Source organism: Cyanistes caeruleus, chromosome 9, assembly GCF_971803275.1.
Source record: "Cyanistes caeruleus chromosome 9, bCyaCae1.hap1.1, whole genome shotgun sequence".
NCBI classification, from domain to species: Eukaryota; Metazoa; Chordata; class Aves; order Passeriformes; family Paridae; genus Cyanistes; species Cyanistes caeruleus.
In genome coordinates, this window is record NC_141709.1 from 5,455,380 (window position 1) to 5,480,364 (window position 24,985).

At 38.7% G+C, this 24,985-nt stretch overlaps 1 protein-coding gene across 50 annotated transcripts in view; it reads left to right on the plus strand.

The window, feature by feature from the left end:
- The window catches only part of RC3H1 (ring finger and CCCH-type domains 1), a 56,566-nt gene that overhangs the window by 14,034 nt on the left and 17,547 nt on the right, over positions 1 to 24,985 (plus strand). For 30 of the 50 annotated variants that reach the window (XM_086842612.1, XM_086842635.1, XM_086842640.1 and 27 more), the window contains 6 exons: positions 10,597 to 10,962; positions 18,430 to 18,550; positions 19,789 to 20,028; positions 21,152 to 21,327; positions 22,127 to 22,327; positions 23,455 to 23,587. In XM_086842612.1, the coding sequence (XP_086698738.1) occupies positions 10,732 to 10,962; positions 18,430 to 18,550; positions 19,789 to 20,028; positions 21,152 to 21,327; positions 22,127 to 22,327; positions 23,455 to 23,587 (1,102 nt within the window). In that variant the 5' untranslated portion in view covers positions 10,597 to 10,731. Of the gene's footprint in view, positions 1 to 3,469; positions 3,559 to 4,873; positions 5,023 to 10,596; positions 10,963 to 18,429; positions 18,551 to 19,788; positions 20,029 to 21,151; positions 21,328 to 22,126; positions 22,328 to 23,454; positions 23,588 to 24,985 lie in introns of those variants that run through there. The other 20 variants (XM_086842638.1, XM_086842651.1, XM_086842655.1 and 17 more) reach the window with 5 other exon arrangements.

Genomic DNA, 24,985 nt, shown 5'->3' on the forward strand with positions numbered 1-24,985 from the left:
GTGCTTCCCACATTTTTTCCCTTGTTTCTAGGACTTCTTAACGGTTTAACAGATCTGGAACATCTTTTGGAGCCTTTTAGAAGTGAATATGGGAAGGAAGGGAATTTGGTTTGCATAGGCCTAGGTCTGTAGCAGAGATGAAGCATGGGCATGGAGACTACTTTCTGTGAAGTAGTTTAAACTTGCCCTGCTCTAAGCCTGTGCTTGCAAATGCACTGGGAATGCTAAATAGGTAAAGTTTCAGTATCTGTCTTCCTTGGTTGTAGAATGCAAATATGAGTCTGGAGCCTCACAAGGCTAAGGTGGTTAACACTTACTAGTTTATTTGGAGAGATTATATTCTGTTGCTGTTGTGCTAAATCTCATTTAGAGTGTCATGCTTATACATATAGTGTGTTGGGGTGACAGATGCAAGATATTTACCTTTATCTGAGATGCCTAACTCTGACACCCAAGAAAGCACTGAATTTCACATAACACCATGGAGACAATGTTGAGAAACTGAAAATGTGAGTGTGTAAATTAGAGACTTTTTTTAATCACTGGGTGAGAAAGTTAAAGGTTTAAGCTAGTTTAGAAAATAGGAGGCAAGATAGAGAATTTAGGATGTTGTCTCTTCTTCCTCCTTAATCTTCTTCTAGAGGTTTTTGAGTAGTAGTAAGTGATTGGATAGAGAATGCCACAGTCCAGCACACAGGTGTTGGGTCATGGGGTCACTAAGAAAAATAATTTACTTGACATTTGTTAATTGGGTAAATAGAGATATAAAATACCTTGGAAAGGTTCTTTGTTAGCCACTTTACACCTTTCTATCTTAGTGCGCGTAGCTCCTTGTACCTTGTATACATGTAATGTAGATAAAAGAAGAATAAACAGCCAAGTCCAAACAAGAGAAAACTGCCTCTCACTCATCAGTCTCAGTCCAAGGGGGAAAAAGAACCCAGCCACAAGTGTCCCATCAAGACAGTAGTGTCTGTGATTTCCTTTGTTTACAAGTTGGGTATTTTAATATCATCAGAGTGGATCAGGTTGGAAGGGACTACAGTGGATCATCAGGTCCCACCTCCCTGCTCAAGCAGGGTCATCCCAGAGCACATGGCACAGGATTGTGTCCAGGCAGGTCTGGAGTATCCCCAGTGAGAGAGATTCCACACCCTCTCTCATCTCTGTTCCAGTGCTCAGTCATTGCACAAGAAAGAAGTTCATCATGTTCAGATGGAACTTCCTGGGCATCCTTTTCTGCCCATGGTCTCTTGTCACATTGCTGGGCCCTGGGGAGCAGAGCCTGGTCCTTGCTCTGAGCCATCCCTGCAGACAGGGTCAGAGACAGATGAGCGCCTCTCTCAGCTGGGTCTCCTTTCAAGGCCGAACAGCCACAGGTCCCTCAACCTTTCCTTGTGAGAGAACTACTTCATGCCCTTCCTTATCTCTGCAGCCTCTGCTGAACCTGCTCCAGGAGCTCCAGGTCTCTCCTGTCCTGAGGACCCCAGACCTAGACACAGCATTCCCAAAGTGTCTCACTAGGGCTGAGCAAATGATCAGCCCTGGAAGAGCTGGCACTGCTCTTCCTAATGCATCCCAGAATAGCATTGGCCTTCTTGGCCACAAGGGCCAATGTTTAATTAATGTTTAATATTTCTCCTGGTAGCTAGACTTGACTTGATGTAGATTATTTTCTCTTGGCAGCTCCTCAGTCTGCCTGCCTCAACTTTTTGGTAAAATTGCCGTGTTGTGGTGGGCACAAAAGCGTTTTGTTGTGCACGTTGTTTGTAAATGTATATCTTTTCTCTGAAGCTGGTACCATTCATTATGATGGAGCCATACCATTTCAGCATAATGCAGAAATGATATCACATGTTTGACTGAACAGGTGCATGAAGTAGATGAGCTGATTTCTTGAGGTTGATGATATAGTTCAATAATTCTGTATGAAAATCTTAGAGAGAACTGTGTAATGGATAGAGATATAATAAGGCTCAGAGAGTGAAAAAAATGTTATTTTTCATTGTGAACTCCCACTGTGATAAAATGTATGTGCCACAAAAAATAGGTGCTCCATTGCCTTTTGAAATAACAGTAGTCTAGAGGTGGCTTTGTATGCAACATGGAAAAAAAATAACCCTTCTTGTGATTATAATGTTTAAAATGAACTCGTACATTAATGAGGCAGGCAAGCAACTACATTGGTAGTTAAAAATTCACCAGTTTTCACTGATCTTGACTTTCTGCTGTTATTAAAAGATTTTTTTTTATGTTTAAATGCAGTATTCCAAAAGAAATTGCTTTGAAGGTAAATAGAATAACTGAAGCTTTATTAGAGAATACTCTTATATAAACAGCAGTTATTATATGTTATTAACATGAAGCTATTTGCCATCTACTTCTAAAATTAGGGCAACATCTACCATAAGAAAAGCCACCACCCAGTCAGAGACATGAGAAGTGAGAAGAAAACACTATAAAGAAGTCCTAAGACTTAAGTTTTCAGGTGGACACCAAGAATGTTTTCTGAATACCTGTGGAGTTCTTCATAAAATGGGATTTTACATTTCCATTTTACGCTTTCAATAACAATGAAATAGAAGCCTCTTCTTGCCTATGCTGGGCGGTAGCATTTCTATTCACTTAACACTGCTCTTACAGTATATTTTGGCATTTCCTTACTATTGCACCTGGAATTTTTAACATAGGTTTGGGTTTTTTAAGTCTGCCAGTCAGTTTGAAAACAGATAAATAGGAAAGTGACAAGTGTAGTGCCAACACTTGGACATAAGGGGAAGGAGGTGGGGAGGAAGTACAGACTATTGCTTGATTGTTGCTTTGTAAGTTTATCAAGTAAAAAATTTTAGTAATATTTTCACAGTACACTACAAAAAAGAAAAATTTCTGGATTATTTTTTCTTTATGGAGACAGTATTCTTGCAAGTTTGCTGGGGAGCAGGGGATGGGGGATAATTATTAAAGGTTGTATTATAGGTTAAAAGGCTTTCTGAACAGTTTTTGACCACTATCTCCATCCAGACTATAAGTCTGCCCTTCTGTCTCATTGTTTGACATTGCAATTGTAATGTTATTGTAGCTGTAGTGTCACTGACATTAGTTTTGCTGGGTCTTCTCAATGATTCTTGACCAAAGAGGGTTAAAGGCATTGCAGTGACACCAAGATCTTCCTGTCTTAACTTACTTTTCATTTTTATCTAGCAGATGACTGTAGTAGTAGCTGTCAGGTAACTGTAGATTATTCTTGCATGGAAAGGACAATACTGGTCTCAGTGATCCCGAAAACTACTCACTTCAATTGCTTTTTCGTCTTGAAGTTTACTATTTGGAGTTATTTTAGATGAGCTGTTTATGTGGCTGATGTGTTGCCTTGTTTTAGTTAAAATGAGGTATTGGTTGTGTAATTGCTGTCCACCCACATTTCTGCCTACCTGTGTTTATTAATAAAGATCTATGTTTAAAATTTCAGCTGGGACAACTATGCAACCAGTCCATCTGGAATATCTTAGGAAGGAATGAGAAAGAAAGAGTAGTGACTTGTCTAGCTGACACTGAGAGGTAATACGTGTCTGTACCCTTGACTCTGAAGACTTCCACAAGCTTGTCCTCTTTGTCTTTGCCATGGCTTTTTTTTAAACATGTGTCTTTTCGGGGAAAAGCAAGTTGTTAGCTTCCCTCCTTGCTAGCAGGATTGAGAGCTCTTGAGGGTTTGACCAGTTGAGCCTAAGTCCCTGTCCTGGAAACTGCTATGGATTTTTGAAGCGCATTCTTCCTTTCTTCTCTTAATCTGCATGATTTTACCTTGATTTTTTTTAGTACTATTTAGTTTAATAAATGTGTTACTGTTACAGTTTTCATTGACAAATGCAAGAACTCATAATTTGAAGCGAAAGGAATATGTTGTAGAGCTGTCATCCACTATTAACTCCCTAGACTTTATCATCTATTGGTAGAAAAAATTTTCTAGGTGATAGATCATAAAACCATTTGCTATTAAGAATTGGTCACTTGCTTTTTCTTTTAAATAAGCTGTAAGGGATGTATAATATCAACCAGAAATTATGAAGCTGGTCATGTATATTTTCCCTGAAAAATTATAATTTTATTCACATGCAGGTTTTCTATTTTGGAGGGCATGAGCAAGAACACTTAAATTTTTTCTGAATGTGTTGTCTTTTAATGTTCATCATCCTAATGGTGGTTGGGTGAAAATAGGGATTGAGAAAATGATATCTCATATTTCAAAAATGATATATCAGGTTTCATTCCATGTTTTTCCTATTAAACGCCATATAAATAACTTCATTCAACAGTTTTCTGTAGAAAGACATGAGGTCTTGCCTCACAGGATGTTGGGAAGCTTAACTCATTGTAAATTGCTTTCAGAGTGTCTGTTGAGAAGGTAGAGTTCTGATGTTGATTGGTTTTCTTGTTTTCCTTGTGTTATTACTAGGCAGGAAGCTTCAAAGAAGGAATAATATCTTGTCCTTAACTAAGCCTATTTTCCTAAGGTACTTCACTGACTCTACCAAGTAAGAGACTTTTGCCTGAAATTACATACATTTGTCCCTTTGTTTTTGCAGTCAAAAATTACTAAGGAGAAAAGAAAGTAGATCTTGAATTTGATTTAACTTAGCTTCAGTTACTTTGGGACATAGTTTCTATGGTGTTCATGATTTTATCTTTGCCTTTTTTTTAAGGACTTTATTATACAGCTACTAAAGCCAGGTAGTGCTTTGAAGGAAGGGTGGGAATATGCAATACATCCAGATTTGCAAGTTTTGGTGTTGAGTGGGGATTTCTTTGTTGGGGCTCTGTGCTGTGGGCAGTGTTTAGTGATGTTGGGTGTGTGCCAGCAACACGCATGCGTGGTGGAGGAATGAGGAAGTTAGGCACTTGATGCCAGCAGAGAGTTTACTGAATTTGGGAGAGCAAACAGGAGGGGGAAAAGAGCCCTGAATCTGTTGGATATACCCTTCTAGGCTTATGGTATGTGTTGTTCATGGAGCTTCCCAGGCAAAGGTAAGAAACTTGCTTCTTCTACTTAGTCTTCTCTGATCAGGTGTGAACTTTCCCTCACTCTTTAAAAATTTTTAGAGGTTTTTCTGTGGAACTGGATATGGAAAACATATCTAGCATGATTTATCCTTTTATGTGAACAGTGAAGTTGGCAGCACAGGGTGCTTGTAAAAAAACACTTTTAGCTGGTCAGAGCTTCCCATAGGTTGTCAGGTGAGGTTGTCCTAAAATGAAATTCAGGACTTTTTAAAGTATTTGTTCAGGGAGAAGAAGAAAGCTACTTAAGTGCCCTCAGAAATACTGTTTATTACAATGAGCACACTGGAGTAGAAAACAAAAAGGTTCTGTGAAGCACCGGTAAAAATTTATCTGTTTGGCACTAGACAAGAATGGAGGAGGTTTGGCTGCTGTCTAGAATTGTACTATGGGTATCTGGTAATCCTTTTGAGTTAGGAATTGCTTTACTGTTGTCTGTTAATTTAATTTGGGTTGTTGATTTGTTTTTAATCTCAAAGTGTCAAGTTTTGAAGTAGTTAATGTACCACAGAACCAGTCTTGCAGGGGAGAGAAGTGTGCCTGATTACTTTTTCTCAGAAAAGTATAAGTTATTATGAAGGAGTAAGAGTCTTTAAAAGAATTAATGAAATGGTGTTTTCTTTATTAGAATAAGTAATTATTACTCAAGAGTTGTACCTGTGTGAGCAGTTCAGTTGGCAAGCCTGAGTTTGTTTTGGCTCTGAGGAGCTTCTGTATGTTAAGCTTAGTAGTAAATAGGCTTTATTTGTGTTCACTGGTAACTGTGACAGGAAGTTCTGCTTGGTTTAGCTAGGAGTAAGACTCAGCATAAAAGAAGCAGCTTCAGCCTAACTGAATTTTGGTCAAGAAGGTGATAATACTGTTTGGATAATGAAATGCTGTAGGAATACATAAAACTCAGGAGTGAGTAATGCTTTTAAGAGCTGTATCTACTGAATTGGCAGGAGCTGAGCCAAGGGTGCCCCTTAGGTGTGCTGAGTCATCTGCTTAATCTGTGACATGACTTAGTGTGGAGTGCTGCTCGGAGAGAGGTGTGCCTACTCAGTAGGGATGAAACAGCATGTGATGTGTCTATGCAAGAGCATGCTGGGTCCAAATAACATGTTTGTGAAAGAATTTGGGGAGTGCTTGGAACCTGAACCGAAGGACTCCCTCGGAGAGTTCACTTAATTCAAATTGAAAGCAGAGGAGTTTCCCTGTGTATCATCGTGTGTGAAACTTGATACCAATGGATGTTGGTACAGACTGTACTGCATTTTACAAACATCTTTTTTCAAGAGTTGAATCTGCAAAGGACACGTGGTAGACTCTGGTTGCCAGAGACATAACACAGCTTGGACATGAGGCTATGCCAGCCTCTGCATTGTAGTCCAGTAGAGTAAGGATTGAGTGGTTGTTCCGGTGGGTTATGGAATAATTGCGTCCTTTTCTGAAGCACTGGCAGGGTCCCAGAGGAGACAGGTCACTGATCTGATTACAGTGTGACATTTCCAGTCTGGGTTGAAGGATGGAATTTCAAGGACTTTTTAGGGGCTGGGAGGCACAGAAGAGAGGAGAAGTTTTTCCGTGTGGTTCTGTACGTGGATAAAATAGCTTATGCAGGGCTAAACAGGAGGATGAGACTTGCATACAGGTATTTTATATTTTCAGACTCAGAAATAACAAGATCAGTCTGTCTCTGGTTTCAGTGTAGGATTCCAGGCCTGTGTCTTGGGGCATCTTCGTTCTTAATTGCGCCTTTTCTTCCAGTTTATGTACTGTGGATGTCTTTTTAGTTTTTTTACTTTCTTGGGTTTTGACAGATATGTACAAAGAAGTGTGTATGGATGTATATTTTACAGTGTTAGAAGCTATTTAGTGTGAAATACTTAGTGGATTGAGGGTGGGTTAAAAATGTAATATTATGGGGAAGGGAGCTATCTAAATAGTTATGTCTCATAAATGTTTGCATTCTTTTTTTGCATTTTTTGAATTCTGTTTTTCTTTCCTCTGGTATAATGCTGAAGAGAAATTTTTTTTTAAAAAAAAACCACTGTACTATAAAAGTGAATATACTTTTCCTGCTGTACATGTTCAAAGAGGGGTTCTCTTTCTGTAGTGGTGATGGTTCCAATAGCAGACAGTGATAATGAAACTGTCTTATTTCTACTGTTTTATTGCTCTTTGTAATGTCTCTTATTTAAAGTAGCTCTTTGAAGTTAGAGACTGGTTTTTTCCAGTTATTTCAAGGGTCATAGTGAGTCACAAACCTTGATACAAGGCATAGGTATCTTTAGCAGCTTCATGTCTCTACTCCTGTAAGCTTTGTACCTGGAAGAGATTTACCTTGTATCTCAGCACTTGCCTCTGCTCCCTAGTCCATCCGAAGGTTGACAATCTGTTAGGAAAACAGGACCATATATGTGGAAAGCTATCAGACCAGCAGCAGTGCTTGGTTTGGTACCAGCCTGTGTGCATGTGGCTTGTGAATCCTCGGTCCCTGTGATGCCATTCCTGTCTTCTGTGGGATCAGAGAAATTCCAAGTTTTGTGCTGATCTGCTGTAGAGATTCATTAGAAGCATGGAGGTTTATTGTTCAACAGCTATTCTTTTCTGTGGGGAAAAAGTTAGCTGCATCACACCAGTTAGCCACCTGTTGCAGCAACTAGACTGTGCTGAAATAGATGACTTTTGGAGGTTTCTCACAGCTGTTCTATTGTCAGTGCTGTCTGTGGCCTTCTTTTGGCATTTAGGCACCAGGACACAACCTCAGACACTTTGGAGTCTCTGAGAACTGTGCTTATGTATAAGCTTTGCTTTCCTTGTTCCCCAGCCTTTTGAGACCTGTCTTGACACAGGATTATGGATGCCAATAATTAATCCCTCCATCTCCAGACTCACCAAACTTCTCTTTCAACTGTTGAGTTTTTAAATAAATATGTCCTATTTCATTATGTCAGAGGTACAGGTAGCAACAACATGGCTGTGTTTACTGGGGTTTTTTTAATTAGTTAACTAATGTTAAAGTTTCATTCAACTCCTTTCTTTCAGTTCACAGCTTGATATAGTGGCATCTCCATATTCACATCTGCTTTCTAGACTTGATAGTACAGCTTCATGTTAGCTTCTGGTTTTAAATCTCCTCAGTTAATAAAAAACTTATTTTCCTGAATGCTTGGCTAATAATTTGTTTTAAATAGACTGTTCAGTTTGTTTCTGAATTGCAGAGCATTCTGGGAAATTGTTTCTAGATACTCTAGATACTGGTCAAAAGGAAGAATATGATTCAACTCTTAAATTTTGATCCCCAAAGGATATTTCATAGCACAGCCATACATATAGTAGATTTACTAAGCTGTATACTGCTCTTTGCAGAAGGATATCTGTGGTGTTTCTGTGTAATTTCTGTTGCAGATTTGGTTTACAAAGGATAATTCTGGCTTGAATCATTGTTACCAAAGTTTACTCAGTATATAAGAGGTCAGATAGCTTGGAAATAAATTTGCTGAATGGTTTAGGATATCATCTGTCAGTGAAGTAACCTAAAATTATAGAAGATTTAGTTTGGGTTGTGGTGATAACATCAGTAATGGGAATGATTCTATGCTGACAAGATGGAAAAAAAATTACTGATTTGCCATTCAAAGAGGTATTTTGGAAGTGGGAACCCTGAGCAACCTTGACATCTTGTTGTTGTACAATGGTGATGGTTGGGTTAACCATATGTGATGCCTCTTCCTTGTACCACCTTGCCTGGGCAATACTGATTTCTTATTCATTCCTTATTGTCTGTCAACCAGAGGCTGTGAGGCATTGTATATTGCCTTTTGAAGAGAGAAATAATTATTTTTTCCCTAGAATTAAAAAGCATCCTGAGTTGGAAGTGACTCAGAGGGATCATCATAGTACAACTCCTTTTCATTAGCTTTAAAGCTAAGATTAGGTGTTTGATGAAACTTGCTTAAAGGCTTAACTAGTAACACTTCCTTGTTTACCTCGGCAAAATAATGTTACTGTGAACAACACTGCACTAAATTTTGATAAAAAAGAAGGCTTTTTCCAGAAAAAAAAAGTGGCTTTTCAGACTCTTTATTTTAGCATTAGATTTTTTTCTGTTTTAAAATGCCTTGACTCTGAATTGCACAGGTCCTGATGTAAAGTTTCTCTCTTTGCCTTTAGAATTTAGATTTTAATTGTAAATGTTTTTTAAACTTAAGATTTGATAAAAAGTTTTTATTTTGCTTGTGGAAGAACTTTTGGTCAGAACAGATACTAGCAAGCAAGTGTGCAGTCCTTGGTTTGAAACCGAAGCCAGTGGCAGGTGGGAAAGAGAAACTAATACATATGGGTGGTTGGAGTGAGGTTTTTTTTGTCATTTTGCTGCTTGATTTAGAAAAATTGGTTGTGAATCAGTAACTTGAACATTTTTTCCCCAAACTCCACTAGTGAAAGTAAGCCAGATGTCAGAAATTATTTCATTACCAATTTTCTTCTTGCTGATGATTTTTTCTCATTCTGTGATCCATCTACTCTGCTACGTTTCTCCTCATAAGAGTTCTGCTTTTTTCCTGTCCTGAATCTTATCTTCCATTCCCTTATAATGAGTAACATTTGATCTTCTTAGTATTTTGATTTGAAAGTGCCACGTAATAAAGACCTCCCAGCTTTTCTTCTATTGTAGTTTCAGTGTGGTTTCTCAACAGAGTAAAGATGTTGCTTTCTCTATCAATATAATCTTGCGGAAGGCAGTGAATGATCTAAATTGTGGTTACAAAAGGAACAGTTAAGGAACAATTGTCAGTCATGCAGTCATAAGTAACTACTACTAGCCAGCTTTTGAAGGATAGAGGTGCTTGGATGGCAGAGGGCAAGTTAACAGTGCTGAATTCTAGCAGGAGTGTATGCAGATTCCCAGTGTAACTGAGATGTGTCTGGATGCGTCTGTGTGGTACCATACAGCTCAGTACAGATCAGATTGTGTGAAGGTGCTGTAGTAGCAGCACACAGTATCACTGAGTGACGTGTGAGAGCTCTATTGCACAGTGTCTGACTGACCCTGAGGCTTGGGCATCTTGCACGTTTTTGGAGTAGTTGTGTGTCAATCCAGAGCCCACTGGACTCTGAAGAAAGGTTGCTTGTGATAGAGGCTTTGGATGAAGCCCTGTCTAAGCAAAATTATTTAAATATTTAATTATTTTGTACAGTAGATATTGTACAAAAGTAGATTAGTGGAATGTCTTTTTTATTCACATTTTGTCAATTTGCTCATTTATAAAGAGAGAACATAAAAACTGAAAGGTAATCAGTGTTTTAACTTTAATATGATAATTATCTTCCTTGAGTTATTTTAAGCTGTATGACAGCAGAAATGGTTTACACTGGCTTTTCCAGAGCCAGAGACTAGTTGGAATTAAAGCAAGTCGTGACTCAGTCCTGTATTTAATGTCAGAACTGAACTCCTAGTTCAGCTACACCTCCACGAGTGGTACTTCCCTAGCACAAAGGAGCCCACGTGCCTGTTCTAGTACAGAAGGCTAACTTTGTGTTTATGTTTTCTTCTAGGTTATGTTTCACACTATGTGCAGACTGTCTGTATTTACAGAAGATATTTAAAACCAAACAGACTTTTTTGCAAAATTTTGATTCCAGTGGAATCTGTGCTTTAGATTTTTGTCTCGTCAATTAACTCCTGAAGCAATGCCTGTACAAGCTCCACAATGGACAGATTTTCTCTCCTGCCCGATTTGCACACAGACTTTCGACGAATCTATCCGGAAGCCCATCAGCTTGGGTTGTGGCCACACTGTCTGCAAGATGTGCCTCAACAAGCTCCACCGTAAGGCTTGTCCCTTTGACCAGACCACTATCAACACAGACATTGAACTCCTTCCTGTGAACTCAGCTTTGCTGCAACTTGTGGGTGCTCAGGTATTGGTGCTTTTTTTTTTTTTTTTAATCTGTTTTGGTATTTTCCTACTTTTAGGAGGACAAATCAGGGATAATAAAGATTATGATATTGTCTTAATGATGTGAAGGCATCTACCTTTTCATAGATGTCTACAAGAAGTAGTAAAGGTGCCTGGAACAATTGTTTAAATCTTTCTTCTGCTGGTGACTTCTGCTGGTGACTGTAACTTTTGTTACATCTAATTCCGTGGGCTGTCACCAGAATGGGTTTGTTGTGTTTCCTTCCTTCTTCCTTGACTTTTACCTAGCCATGCTCTAACAAAAGGATGAGCTGGATCAGTGAGTTTATTTTGTGGGAGGACAATTTTCTGTGGTAAGTTATGTGCTTTACTGTATTCACCCTGTGAGACCTGTGGTTGGTTGTCCCAAAAGCAGGAGGGGAGTGTAAAGGATATGGGACAGATCTCTCTGGTAGCAGCCTTTATACAGCATTATTTGAAACTAAATCTAAATCCATATTGGTGAGGGGGGAAAGCCTGCTTGAGACTTCCGTTTTTTGCTGGAATAGGTACTGGTGAGGTCAGTTGAAATGGGGATGAGTGGCACTGGTACTGACAACAGCCCCAAGAAAGGGCAGAGATGTGGGAAAAGCAGGATCACCTGTTCAGTTGCAGCACAGATTTAAGCTGGCAAAAGCTTATCGATGTTAGGTCTCAGGTAGCTCCCTGTGACCCACACTTTTCAAGGCTTGTGGTCTTAGGAGAGGAAGGACAGTCATGTCTAACTTATGGGTGAAGAAAATGTAGATGGGAGGCAGTTACCGTAAAGCGGTTACTGTCACTAGTGTACACAAAATTCAATCACAGCAGGCAGAGGTTTTCATCCAAAGAAGGCAGAAGGCTTTATTTTGGGGTTTTCAGCCCCTTTTATAAGGTGTTCTGATACAGGTTTAACATGATTGATAAAGGGAACAACACCTCTCTTGTCTCATTGGTGGAACAAGAGAAACACATTTAGGACATCTGTACACCATTGTTTTGGGAACCAAAAACCTATTTACAAAAACCAGTCCTTGAGAGAAAATGTTCTGAAGAAACTTTCCCCTGGGAAGAGATCAGCCACCAAGAGGCTGAGAACACTCTTAGGCTCAGAAAATCATGTCCACAGGTTTCTGTTTTATTTTGTACTGCTTCAGTGTGTGGGCTAACTGAAACTAAACAGCAAAAACTTCAATGAGATCTGTAGTTTGTGGAAAAGGAAATAATTGTGGAAGAGCTGTAAAAGGTGTGGAGGAAAGAGATGCTCTTATGTTGCTTTTTATTAGGTATTGTGACTTACAGGTCCAGGTGTGCTTTTGCCACTTCTTAGTTTATCAAGTAATATGGCTAATTTTTTTTTCTTTTGTGGTGTATGGCATAGATGTTATTAAAGAAGCTCAAAATCAAAAAGCTATGCTAAGTGATTCATCCTGCTCTGCAGGAGGAAGCAGTGGGAATGTGCACTTCCATTCCTGTGATATGCTGCCATCTATGAAGAGCTTCCAAGCAGTATGAAATCTGTGGGTGATGTCATTAAAAAAAGTTGTCATTCTCTTTCTCTCATGTATGACATGATCGTTATCCCTCTCTGCAGTTTCTTGTATATTTCCAGTTGCATCTGAATGTCCACATTTGTGATAAATGTCTTTTTTTCCCCTTGCATTTTTTGGTTGTTTTGTGTGTTTGTTAAGCTTTATGAGATGCTGTATGATAGCTTAAACTTGACCTCTGCCAGAATTTAAATTTTCATAAAAGCAAGGTTCTCTGGGATGGAAACCCACCCTGCTCTGTTCAGGTAACTGAGAATTCTTTTCTGGTTTTACTAGTTAGCCAGCCAGAGTTGTCTTATCCATATGTGTGAGGTATGAAGAAAGGTTTTACCGTATAGTCTTGAGAACACTCTAAACGTTAGGTTCTGACTTTGCACTAATGACATCATTTTGTGCTCCCTTTTTATCTAAAAATTTTGTGTGATTAAGGTTCACAGGACCTTGTTTCAGCATGACCTTAAAGCTGCAAATGCCACCAAAAGATACATTATTCCCACCCCCATTCTTTTCCACTTGTTTCTGGTTGTTTGCTGCTCCCAGCATTCTGTTACTTGTAACAATAACCGTAGATCCTAGCTGAGTATTTGTTACTCACAAACTTTCCCCTTAAGAGAAGTTTCAACCACCTTCCCTGACAGCTCCTAATTTCAAATGAGCATGTGAATGAAATCAGTTCAGTATAACTCGCTCTCCTTTCTCTTCCCTTTCCCATCCTGGCAGCTGTTGCAGTGTTTACCAGACACTGGACTACTAGAAAATAAATACAACTACTTTCCTGTGCAGGACAGGGAAACAATTGCTATCTTCCAATAGTCTGTCTAAGGCCATTTTTTAAAAATCTTTTTACAAAAAAAGGCTTGCTTAAGGACAAATGTTTAAAAATTTGATACTTTAGACAAATTAGTAATTTTGAACTGTCCTTCTAAGGGAGTGTGATCTTGTGCTATTTCAGCAAAAATGGTCTGTGAGCAGGAATCCAGCTTTCAAAGCAGTAGTGTCAACTTCAGTTGAAACTGATTCCATTTGTTTTTCCACTTCTGGGTTTAGTTTACATAGCATGTATGTGTCATTTGTTTCCCTTAATCTCCAGCAAACCTCTTTACACCTTAACCTGAGTCCACAGAGACCTTTAATACTTTATTTGTAAATGCTAAATTCCAAAAGAAAAGGTTTCATTTTTGAAGGAAATATAGTGAAGCCCAACTAAAGCTTTCATCTGTGAGGGGGAAGAACAGTTTGTTCTTTTCCCTTTGGTGTTACTCCTGGGGAATTCACATATTTATACTTGTTAAGTGCTTTTTTGCTGGAGGTGGAGGAGACCAGGCAGTTTAAAGAAATAAATCTATTCTGCTGTGACTGACAGCAGTGACAGGATTCCAGGGCAAGTCACTCTGGCTTTTGCACAAGTACAGTGAGTAAAATAAACAGGACTGTACTTCTGGGGAAAACATACTGAATTTGTCACACAGTTACCCAGGAAAGTAATAACATATTTCTCTGACAGTAGCATTCTCTCTCTGGATAGATTTTGTCACTCTAACAGTGAAAAGAGTTGGTTTCTTACTTGAATTAGACTCTCAGTTTTCACTCTCCCACCTCTTTCTGATGGAACCTGTTGCCCAGCTTGTAGCCACTCTTGGTGTGAAAATTAACTGTTGCAAATTCAGATTTCTACCTGTTCCCCTGTAGTATAGTGCACATCAGCACTGGTTATAGGGTCTGTTCTGGAAGACAGTGGTCTTCCAGAATCAATCACAGAATGGCTTGGGTTAGGGGAGGCCTTAAAGCCATCTCATTCCAGCCCTGTGCAGTGGACAGGGACACCTTCCACTAGGCCAGGTTGCTCCAAGCCCTATCCAGCCTGGCCTTAGACACTTGCAGGGATGGGATATCCACAGCCTCTAGTTAGGTAGTTCAGATCATGTCTACATACGTTTTGCTACATAAGATAAGGAGAGGAAAGGGATCATAAGGGGAAGATGAGAATTTATTCCTGGGAAAGCTGAACACAACTGAGTACCTAAGCAGGAGGTGTAAGGGAAGGGAGACTCAATGGCCTTGGACACAAATCAGCAAGGTATTCATAAGTTACCTTGTTTCTTAGACTTCCTGGGTAAAGGAATCCATCAAGTTTGTTTCTGTGGGAATAAGGTTTTGAATTTTAGCTATTCAAGCATCCACATATTACTCACTATATGCAACTATTTTAAGCATTCACCTGGCCAGTGTTTTGAAGGTACCTGATCACGGATCTGTCATTTAAGCTCTTCCCTCATGTTTTTTTAACCCGTGAAACAGCAGCATGCACATTCCAAACAGGTGACATAGCATGGCAGAAATGCCTGTCGTGCTTTAATTTTGGCATAGGCTCCTGCTGGAAATGATAAATACGATTTTAGACATTGGAATTGTAGATGATGAGAGACAACTCACAGCCCTTTCAAAAGGGGAAGATTTCAAGTGCAGAGCTATTAGAGGCACATTTGATAATTTTTTAACTTTTGATGAAGTGCCACAAAAGGAATTATCTGTTAAAAAGTTGCCTTTAATGTAAACTTTTGAGGAACTAAAGTTGGTAGGGTTTGGGTTTTGTTTGGTTTCTTTTGGCAGGAAGCAAATCCTTCATTTGCAGGGAGTGGGAGGGAAATACTGCTAGAAACAGTTTTCAAACCATACAAAAAGAGATTTGGTCTATTTAACATGTTCTTATTCTGTGCAGTTAGATGTCTAATGATCATTACTGACAACTCAAGCTGACTTCCTTCATCAAATTACACTTAAGTCACCACTTCAAAATCACTGCCTGGTATGAGATGATGCTTTAGCATTCTTTTCTGGTACCCTTCCTTATGCTGTCATAACCTGTGTCTTCCCACAGCCACAAGCCATGCTGATGGGTAACATTCCACTGCCAGGATACTTGCAGTCATTGCCAAAGTACATACATGCAAAACCATCACAGATTTAAAGCAATTAAACATCTGAGATAATTTTTCCGTCTTGCACTCATCCCCTTTGGAAGGTGTTGATTACATGAAGTGAATACATTTGCAGTAGAGACTATCATAAGGGTGTGATGTCTGAGACAATGGAATATGGAATGAGGGTGACAATAATGAGCTCACTTTCTGGGGCATCTATTCTGAGTCTCCTGAGAGGCATTGTAAACAGCAGTGACCATAGGGTCATGCATGCTATTAAAAGGATATTTTGGGAAGGGGAAGTGAAAATGCTTTCAAGTTAAATTATTCCTCACCAATTCCATGATGGAGCCAAAGTCAAAATTCACATTTTTCTCTTGGTATATGCTATTCTTACAATCATTCTAACCCTAAAATATTTTAGTAAGTCTTGGAAGTGCATATAATAGTACCAGCAAAATGAAAATTACTTAAATTTTTTTTCTGCATGAGTGAAGTGTGTCTGCATGAGAAATAAATTTTCTTCTCCTGAACACTCTCAAAACTACAGAAAAACTACCTTTACTCTTCAGTACTACACTTACTCCAGCTTCTGATAAAAAAATAATCTCTTCTGGGCTCATTTTGCAAACAGTACAGTTGTACAAAACATTTAGATTTTTACATTGAAGCTTCCCTTCAAAAGAGAGGGAATGGGAACAAAATGCAGATAGTGTTTGAATAGCTTGATGAGCTCTTGAAATTTTTTCTCTGCCAGCTTTTACATGGGGGTAGGGGAAGCTTTCTCTTAGTTTCTAGACAGTCCTTGTGTCTCTTTGGTGGAATTGTGCTGTGTCTGGCATTCCAAACCACTGCTTTGAATGTGTGCTAAACCCACTTCAATTCAGGGTCAAAATCCAGGGCTGAACATGGGCTTCCTGTCCTATGTCTGTTCTGAGCCCCCTTTGTCTGCTGGGGGTTGCAACACTGTCATTGTATTTTGGGTTGTCAGCAGTGCTAGATGGAATGTTTGCAGGAGCAAGTAGGAAATTGCACAAAATATATGACTGCAGTAAATAGGGCAGAGACGGTGCAGTGTCTGGAAACATATGCTTGAGATGCGTTATTTACTCAGTAAGTCAGTTCTCTACTGTGTAACTTCCCTGGCAGAAGCAGACTGCTAAAATGGCAGTGCCTTTGCAAAGGAGGTGTGGAATATTCTGTTAAGGTGCAGGCAGATTTTGCAGGAGTTAATAATTGTTTCCCAAACCCCAAGAAACCACTCAAGATAAGGCTGTTGTGACAGTTTACAGCTGACCACTCTAACATACAGAGTTGCAGAATCTCATTTTGCTGACAATGTTCTTGCTTACAGACACCAAAACTCCTCAAACACAAAACCCAAAATACCCAAACAAGTGCTGGCCCAAGATTAAAACCAAAACCCCACAGAACATCACAAGTTAACTTCCATCAGTGAAAAGTATAGATGCTAACCTTGTTGTCTAAGTGTAATTGAAATCAGGTTTTTCTCTTTAGTAGGAGTGAAAGCCTCCATCAGATGCAGCCTCTTATCATGTGCTAGTTTTGGGATGATACTTTGTTAATTGCAGCTGATATGTTGCATTCTGAGTCTTTTCTTTGTTACCTTCTGGAAAAGCAAGATAGTAACTTTTTATTTTGCTCTATGTGTCAAATGAGAAACTTAGCCTGGTGAGACTGTTGTCTAAGAAATACAATCATAAGGCTGAAGGGTTGCTTTCTATTAAAATTGAGAAGCTGTTTACATTGGTGATGATAACCATATACATGTGTCTGTATATATTTTATATATTTTTTCTGGTTTTATTTGGTGCTGCCATCATAATGCTGGTCTTGCCATGGCTGGGTTACATGTGAAAGTGAGCAGGTTTGTTGCTGTATTAACTGAAGCATTAAAGGCATTTGCTTTTAGATTGAAGGCCTGGGTTGGTCCCTGTAAGCAGCTATGTGAGATTAGCATGCTGTTATTGCCGCTGGGACGGGGATTGACTTGGAAATAGAAGTCTGAGATCTATTTGCACTTTGACAGCATATACAAAAAGTGCTTTTGTTTAGTCTTCTGAGGAATTCCGGTTTTCTATACTGTCATATTGGGTTCTCTGCTGAGCAGTGATGCTGAGAAGTGTTAGTACAGTGCTATACTGTACCCTCAAATTTGATGAAAGCTTTAAGAATTTGCCAAGAGGAAAGTAGAAACAAAATTATAACTTGGGGGAGGGATGGTGCAAATCCCTTGGAAAAATCCTGATTTCTGGTGAATATCTGGAAGAAGAAATAAATGTCACCTGACAAAAAAAAACAACACAAAATCCCGAGAATGTAATTGGCCTCTATCATCAGAAAAATACTCACAGGGTGTGTTCATGTCCACTGCATAGGATAACTTTGTCATGCTGCTTTGTGACTGGGTCTAATCACAGTATGTTCCAAGGTTGTCTTAGTGTATTTGCTGCTACGTCTTTCTTCCGCTAATCTTAAGTAGCTGCAGTCTCTTATGCCTGGATGATTTTAGAGCTGTGAGGCTGTAGATACAGATTTGTACTTACTGGCAGACCAGGGTGGTTTTTTTTGTTTTTTTTTTTTTTTTTGTTCTTTTTTTTTTGTTCGTGGGTTTTTGGCCAGTAAGCTTTGTGGATGTTTCAATGTGTTCAGTTTTGTACTTATAGAAAGTACTATGTTAAGCCTTCTGCTTCTAGTTCATTTCAGCCACTAAATAAAAGAAGTCTGTTAAACATAAATTCTATCTTTTTGTTTTCATTTTCGCTGGGTTTTTTATGCTATTTGTTCAGTAAATAAGTTGAAAAAATGCTAAGTAATATAGAAAAATCTCAGAAGGAGAACAAAACAGGAAATGTGCTACAGTAGTAAGTGTTTATAAGCATGGTTGCCACTTACATATTTTATATTTATATATATATATATATATTCATAGTAGATGTACATGTCGTCTCTCTTCAGGTTCCTGAGCAGCAGCCAATTACTTTACGCAGTGGAGCTGAAGATACTAAGCATTATGAGGAGGGCAAGAAATGTGTGGAAGAACTGGCATTGTACCTCAAACCACTCAGCAGTGCAAGAGGTAGTTCCTGCATTGCTTCCTTGGAAAATGAAACCAAAAAACAAATATGATGCAAAACAAACTATCCAAATGATTAGTTAGTATGTTTGAAAAATGGTTATAAATCTTCTTTAGAAACAAATTGAAACAGATTTCTTCAACATTAAGGTTACATTTTCATGGAGGAGGGGGATGTAGAATTGAAAGGTGTCAAAAATAATTTAGAGAAAAGGCTGAGGTGTTTGGCATAGTGAGTTGAGACAACCTTTGTTCTTTGCAGAGTAAGTAAAAATAGATAATTTTGCCTTTTTTTTTACTTCTGTTTTGTGATAACTCTAGTGATGCAGCTCTTCTGTAGAAGATGAATTAACTGGTATGAGAAAGTAACTGCATATTAGATAAGGCAAATTATAATACTTTATTCCTACAAGTTCATATACAAGAGCTGGTCAATCTGGGTAATTCTAAGTTAGAAAACCTGCACTGTGTTGAAGGGTATGTGTCTTATATATATTACATGTGCTGGATTTGGGCATTCTGTCAGCCCAAGTAGTAGAGTTGAGCATCATGGGCATTAGGTTATCAGAAATGATTTTTTTTTCAGAAACTGTCTGAATATTTTGCAACCAGTGCAGTGTGACAGCAGTGTCACTCTGGGAATTGGTGGCCCAGTGAACAAGCTCTGGCTGTAGAACAAACACAGCATAGCAACTGTATGTCTACTGAGTCACTTGTTCCTTTAACCTGAATTAAGTGGCTTTCGGCATGTTTGTGATTCAGAGTTTTGGCACATAATTAAACATCACCCAAGCAGTTCGGGACTCATATATGCTCTAAACAAAAACAGTGAAGGTACCACATGTTGGCAAGAAAGTAAATGTGTTGTGAAAACAAACAAATGTCCAAGTGATCCCTAAAGTTCATGAATAAGGGATGAACTGGGAATCTGTATGGAAGCATGTGGGACAAACTACCAGCACAAGGAAAGGATTCATTAGAGGTCCCATCTTCTTAAAAAGCCAGGTCACTCAATCACAAGATTAAGTCTTGTGGGGAAGCTGACTACCAGAAAATTACTTTTATTGCCAAGTGAAACAAACTGGCAGAAATGAACTTCTGATATGCCTTGACTAGTATTCCCTTTGACAGAATGGGCACCAGGAGAGCTAGGTTTGCACTTGTCCAGTACAGTCACTGAAGACTGGCACAAGAAGAGGAATATGAGGTAGTTTATTATTCTGTTTAATTTTGTTTTGAAGGTGTGGGTCTTAACAGTACTACTCAGAGTGTGCTGAGTCGTCCCATGCAGAGGAAACTTGTGACATTAGTCCATTGCCAGCTGGTGGAGGAGGAAGGGCGGATCAGAGCCATGCGTGCAGCACGGTCACTGGGTGAAAGAACAGTCACAGAGCTCATTCTTCAGCATCAAAACCCTCAGCAGCTTTCCTCCAACCTCTGGGCTGCAGTGAGAGCCAGAGGGTGCCAGTTCCTTGGGCCAGGTAGGTGGCATTGCAGTATCACTGCTGTATTGGAAGCAGTTTAGAACTGAGCTGTTGATAAATGGCTGTCCAGTTGCCCAAGTGATTTTATTAAACAATAGCCTAGTTTTTTAATAATAGTCTTCAGAACTAATTATGTGTCTGTTGGGCTGCTGCTTTTGGGTTTTCTTGTATTTTTAAAGCTTTTTCAAGAATAAGTGTCCTTCTGTTCTTGTCATAAGATAAATGACCATCTGCTTCTCACTTGCTATTCCTTGAAGAGAAAAAATAAGGTTACTGGAAGTAACTGGCACAGCTTCTTTTTCTTCTCTAGGGCAATAAACATAGAAAAAAATTGTGGGGACAGATTTGTTACAGATATGTGTACACATTTTTAAGAAGTTGTGCATTTATAAATTAAATTCCTTTGCTTAAAATACTAGAAAGAAATCAATATTGCTTAAAAAAAAATGAAGTCTCATTATTGAAAATACAGACTTCATTTGTTGAGTCTTGAAATATGAAGCCAATTTCTTAAAGAAAAAATAGTGCAGCTTTTCCTGACTGAAACAGATGAAGGCTAATTTTGAGATACTAACTTTCACACTACATCAAGGAAGAGAGAGGTTGGTAATGTAGCAAAATAGTGGTGCTGTAGTCTGGTTGTGTGCGCACATTTTTTTTTTTTAAGTGCATGGAAATGTACCTGGCTCTTCATTAGCCTGTCAGCTTTTTCTTCTGGGACAAGTGTGGGATGTAGGCAAGAGACTTTGAAAACTTGTATTAAGATCAAGAGATGTACAGACAGGAATGTTCTTATCAGATGATACCCAAAATATATGTTGTTGTAGTGGTAGTAGTAATAATAATATTAATATAATAGAAAATAATAGATCATAATAATGATAATAATATTAAAGGTGAAAACTCCTGTTTTCCCAGGCCACAGTTTGGGAATCTGGAAGGGTTCCTTCTCTCTTTGCCCTCTGTTCATGCTCAACTCCCTTTTTTCTCTGTGGGTTTGTGTGTCTGTTGGTGGGAGTTTTTAGCTGTTATCCCAATTGTAGGGGAACAAGGAACTGCTGGAATTTTACTTGGGCTTCTCTCAACCTTTGTCTCTTTTTGCATTTCCCCTGACTGTCAGCAATGCAAGAGGAGGCTTTAAAGCTAGTTCTGCTGGCTTTGGAAGATGGATCTGCTCTGTCACGAAAGGTCTTGGTTCTCTTTGTGGTGCAAAGACTGGAGCCACGATTCCCTCAGGCTTCCAAAACTAGCATTGGGCATGTTGTCCAGCTCCTTTACAGAGCCTCATGCTTCAAGGTATGAAGAAGATTCTGCTTGAAGGTTTTGTAATGCTATGAAAACCACTGGTTTTCACTTTCAGTTTTCATTGTCCTGTAAAATTAAATGTGCCTAAAAATATGCGTAGTTAGAGAAAGTATTGCTCATTAAGTCCCACATTAATTTTAGAGAGTTCTTAGTCATTGAGCTGTGGTGGCAATATAGGCTAAAACAGTGACTTGAAGCTGTAAAGTTAGGTTTTGCATCTGTCCAGTTTCATAGAGGCACAGTTAGAAAACCTGCATGTAAGGCAGCATACTTATCTTCTTAGAAGTGGCTTAAAGCTAAAAAATCCCTAATTCTGTTAATTCAGTTGTGGTGGGGTTAGAATCAAAGAAATAGGAGTCTTAAAGCTGCTTAATGGACTTTACAGTATTTAATATCTATTACTAGATGCTCAATTTAAATGTCATTCACTCTTGCTAAATGAGTAGAAAAATGCTTTGGTTTTGGTAATTGTACCCTCAAAATTCTGCAATGCAAACAAAATATCTTGATGAAGGTGTGGATACTGTAAAGTCATTTAGGAAGTGTGACACTTTAACTTATATATGAGTCAGAGTCCAAGTAAACTCTGTTTTGTATCCATTTTATAGTGGTTCCACTCTATGAAGTGTGTGTTACTTTAGTAGGAGCTGGTATTCAGTGAGTAGTGTCATCGTTGATTTTAGCTTGGGAAAGGGACTTAGTTGCTGATTGAAGACGTCACTTGCCTCGGACTTCACATAATCTTGGGCTTATCCTGCTTAATTGTATTTGGCTCACTTCCCCTTACTAGGTGACCAAGCGAGATGAGGATTCCTCCCTGATGCAACTGAAGGAGGAATTTCGGACTTATGAAGCTCTGAGAAGGGAACATGATTCTCAGATAGTTCAAATAGCTATGGAAGCAGGTTTGCGCATTGCACCAGACCAGTGGTCCTCGCTGTTATATGGAGACCAGTCTCACAAATCCCACATGCAGAGTATCATCGACAAGGTAAAGCCATCTAAAATCAACCCAGTCCATCCTGTTTGCAACTGTACTAGATCATGTTTGTAACATTGAACTTAGAAATTGTGCCCACGTGGACTTGCCCATTAATAATTTGTCCTGTTATTTCAAAACCCGTTATGTCCCAAATAATTCGAATATATATTTGTAATCTAATGAATCTTGCTCCCTCTGCCATCCTGACATTTTTGCTAATTTATTTCTTTCTGCAGATGGAAACGCACAAAGTTTAGCTGAATAATTGGGGGTGACCTAAGAACAGCTGATAAGTGCCAATGTAGTGACAAGAGGCTAATGGTCCATGTTTCTAGGCAGGAAGTTAGTCCCCCTGTCTGTGTCTGAAGTAAGACAGAGAGGTGAAAGCACATTTCATAAATAAAATACCTAAACTCTGGAAATGCCCAGATCTCTCTCTGTGCTCAGAAGCAACATAAGATAAACGGGCTTTCAGATTAGGGGGTGTTTTTGTAAGTGCCTAAATTGAGTGTTAAGAGCTGAACCTTGTTCAATGGTTATGAAAGCTGTGAAACAACTGCTTTGGCTGCTGTGCAAGAGGATTTAGCTTCAAGACGGCTTCTGTTGTGTCTTTATGCCTTTGCCCAACTTCTGAAGTTTCCTGACAAACATCTTCCGAAGGATCTAGGTAGAATGAAGTTTTAAATACTGGAATTGTGTGATGTTAAGAAATGGAATGTTGCTAGCTATCTTTTCCTTCAACTACCTTGTTGTTTATTTTGTGCTTGCTGTACTCAATTTAAAGCAGGATGCAAACCTGTTGATTTGGGGATTGGGGATACTAGACTCTTCAGAAATCATAAGTAAATGGTTTCTAATATGGCCCATTTTTTTCTTGTGTGGTAGCGCAATACAAAAGAAATTGCTTTTATTGCTAGAAATGATACCAACCTTTATTTTGTCTATTTAGAAGTGTAATTTAATGCAATGTCAAAGAACTTTGTGTTCTTAACAGAAAGGGTTCACTGGAATGGGCTTTTCTGAAAGATGCTTATCTCCAGTTTTGGAAGGGAGTTCTTGTGAGCTTGTGAAGCAGCCTTCAGAAACCATGAGGATTACTTTGCCTTTAGAAAGTTAATTATGATAATTTTTTTAAGTTGCAGACCCCAGCATCATTTGCACAGAGTGTTCAGGAATTAACTATTGCTCTTCAGAGGACCGGAGATCCAGCTAACTTGAATCGTCTTCGACCTCACCTAGAGCTTCTAGCAAATATTGATCCAAGTCCAGGTAAATCTGGATGTTTTTACATTAAGTTTAGCAAGATGAACTTAACGCTGTTCAAGGATTGAAGGCTGATCAAGTGTAAGGAAACATCCTCCTTACTCATCAACTTGAGTTTTGGATTTCAAAGTAGAATTTTGATAGATTGAATAGAGAGAAGCTGGGCAAAAGTCAGTCTAGACAAGAATGGTTTGTTATCCTACATAATTTAGTATTTTTCTTAGTATTGTTCACATGTAGTTCTGCAAAACTAGGAAAGAGTCTGGGAAGTAGAAGATAGATGAAAAGAATTTAACTGGGAAATAAAACCTAAGCTGTTGATGGAGGAGAGAAAGAAATTGTTGAAAAAGTCAGCAGTGCTATAAGGATGGACCACCTGAGGGAGAAGGGAAGAGACAGAACAAAGTCCTGTGGCTGAAGTTTTATTTTATACCTCCTAAAATTTGTAAAATCTATTTTATATATCAAAATAGGAAAAAGATATAAACTACAACTTTACGAGATGAAAAATTGCACTTTGTATTTGTTTAAACAAACAGAAGTTAAAATTCCTTTCCAATGAGGACTAGTTGTACTTCACAGCTAAAGGAGATGCAGTGCTTTCTTCCCCAATCTTTCATACTGGAATAAGCTGCAGACAAACCTGTGTACTGCAAATTTGTTTGCAAAAAACTGTTATGTAAGGTGGCACCGCTAACAGCCTCCCTTAATTTTGGTAGCTAAGACTGTTCTTTGTGGTTTTTTCTATAGTATTGATTTGCCTGAAGAACAGCAGGGAAGGACATTGAAGTACTTCTAGAAGAATTTAGTCCCTCTGAGTGGAATATAATGTAATTATGTGCTAAAGATCTTGAAAGGCTCTTTGAGATACTGTGCTTTGCAGCAGAGTGTGCAAGCACAGAGTGGGAGTGTCAGCTGCTGGAACAGATTCAAAAACTTAGAAAAGTAAATTGGCTAAAAAGAAAAGGTGCTCCTATAGAATTGAGACTGTACAATTTATTCACAGTGTTTTAGATGGTGGTCTGATTCATAGATTTGCCTTGTGATGTTTTTTCCACGAGAGGATTTAATTTCTGTTGCTGTTCCATGTCTGTGCCTGTATAATCAGGCCAGTGATGACTGTATTCATATGGAATGATTTTACCTCCAGGAGTCTAAATGCAAAGAAGGATTTTGAACCTGATGTTTTTTCTTAATGACAAGAGTTGGTGCAGTGCCTTTACTCTGCAGTTCTTGTAAGATGTGAAGGTTCTTGTAAAAGAAATAATTTGACATTCTAAAAATGGTCTTACTGGCTCATTCAGTATTTTATGCAGTTCAGTCTTAAGCTTACAGATACCTCTATTCTATAAGAGCTAAATGTCTCAGAATTAAGGTGCTGAATGCTTTTTCTCTACTGATGAA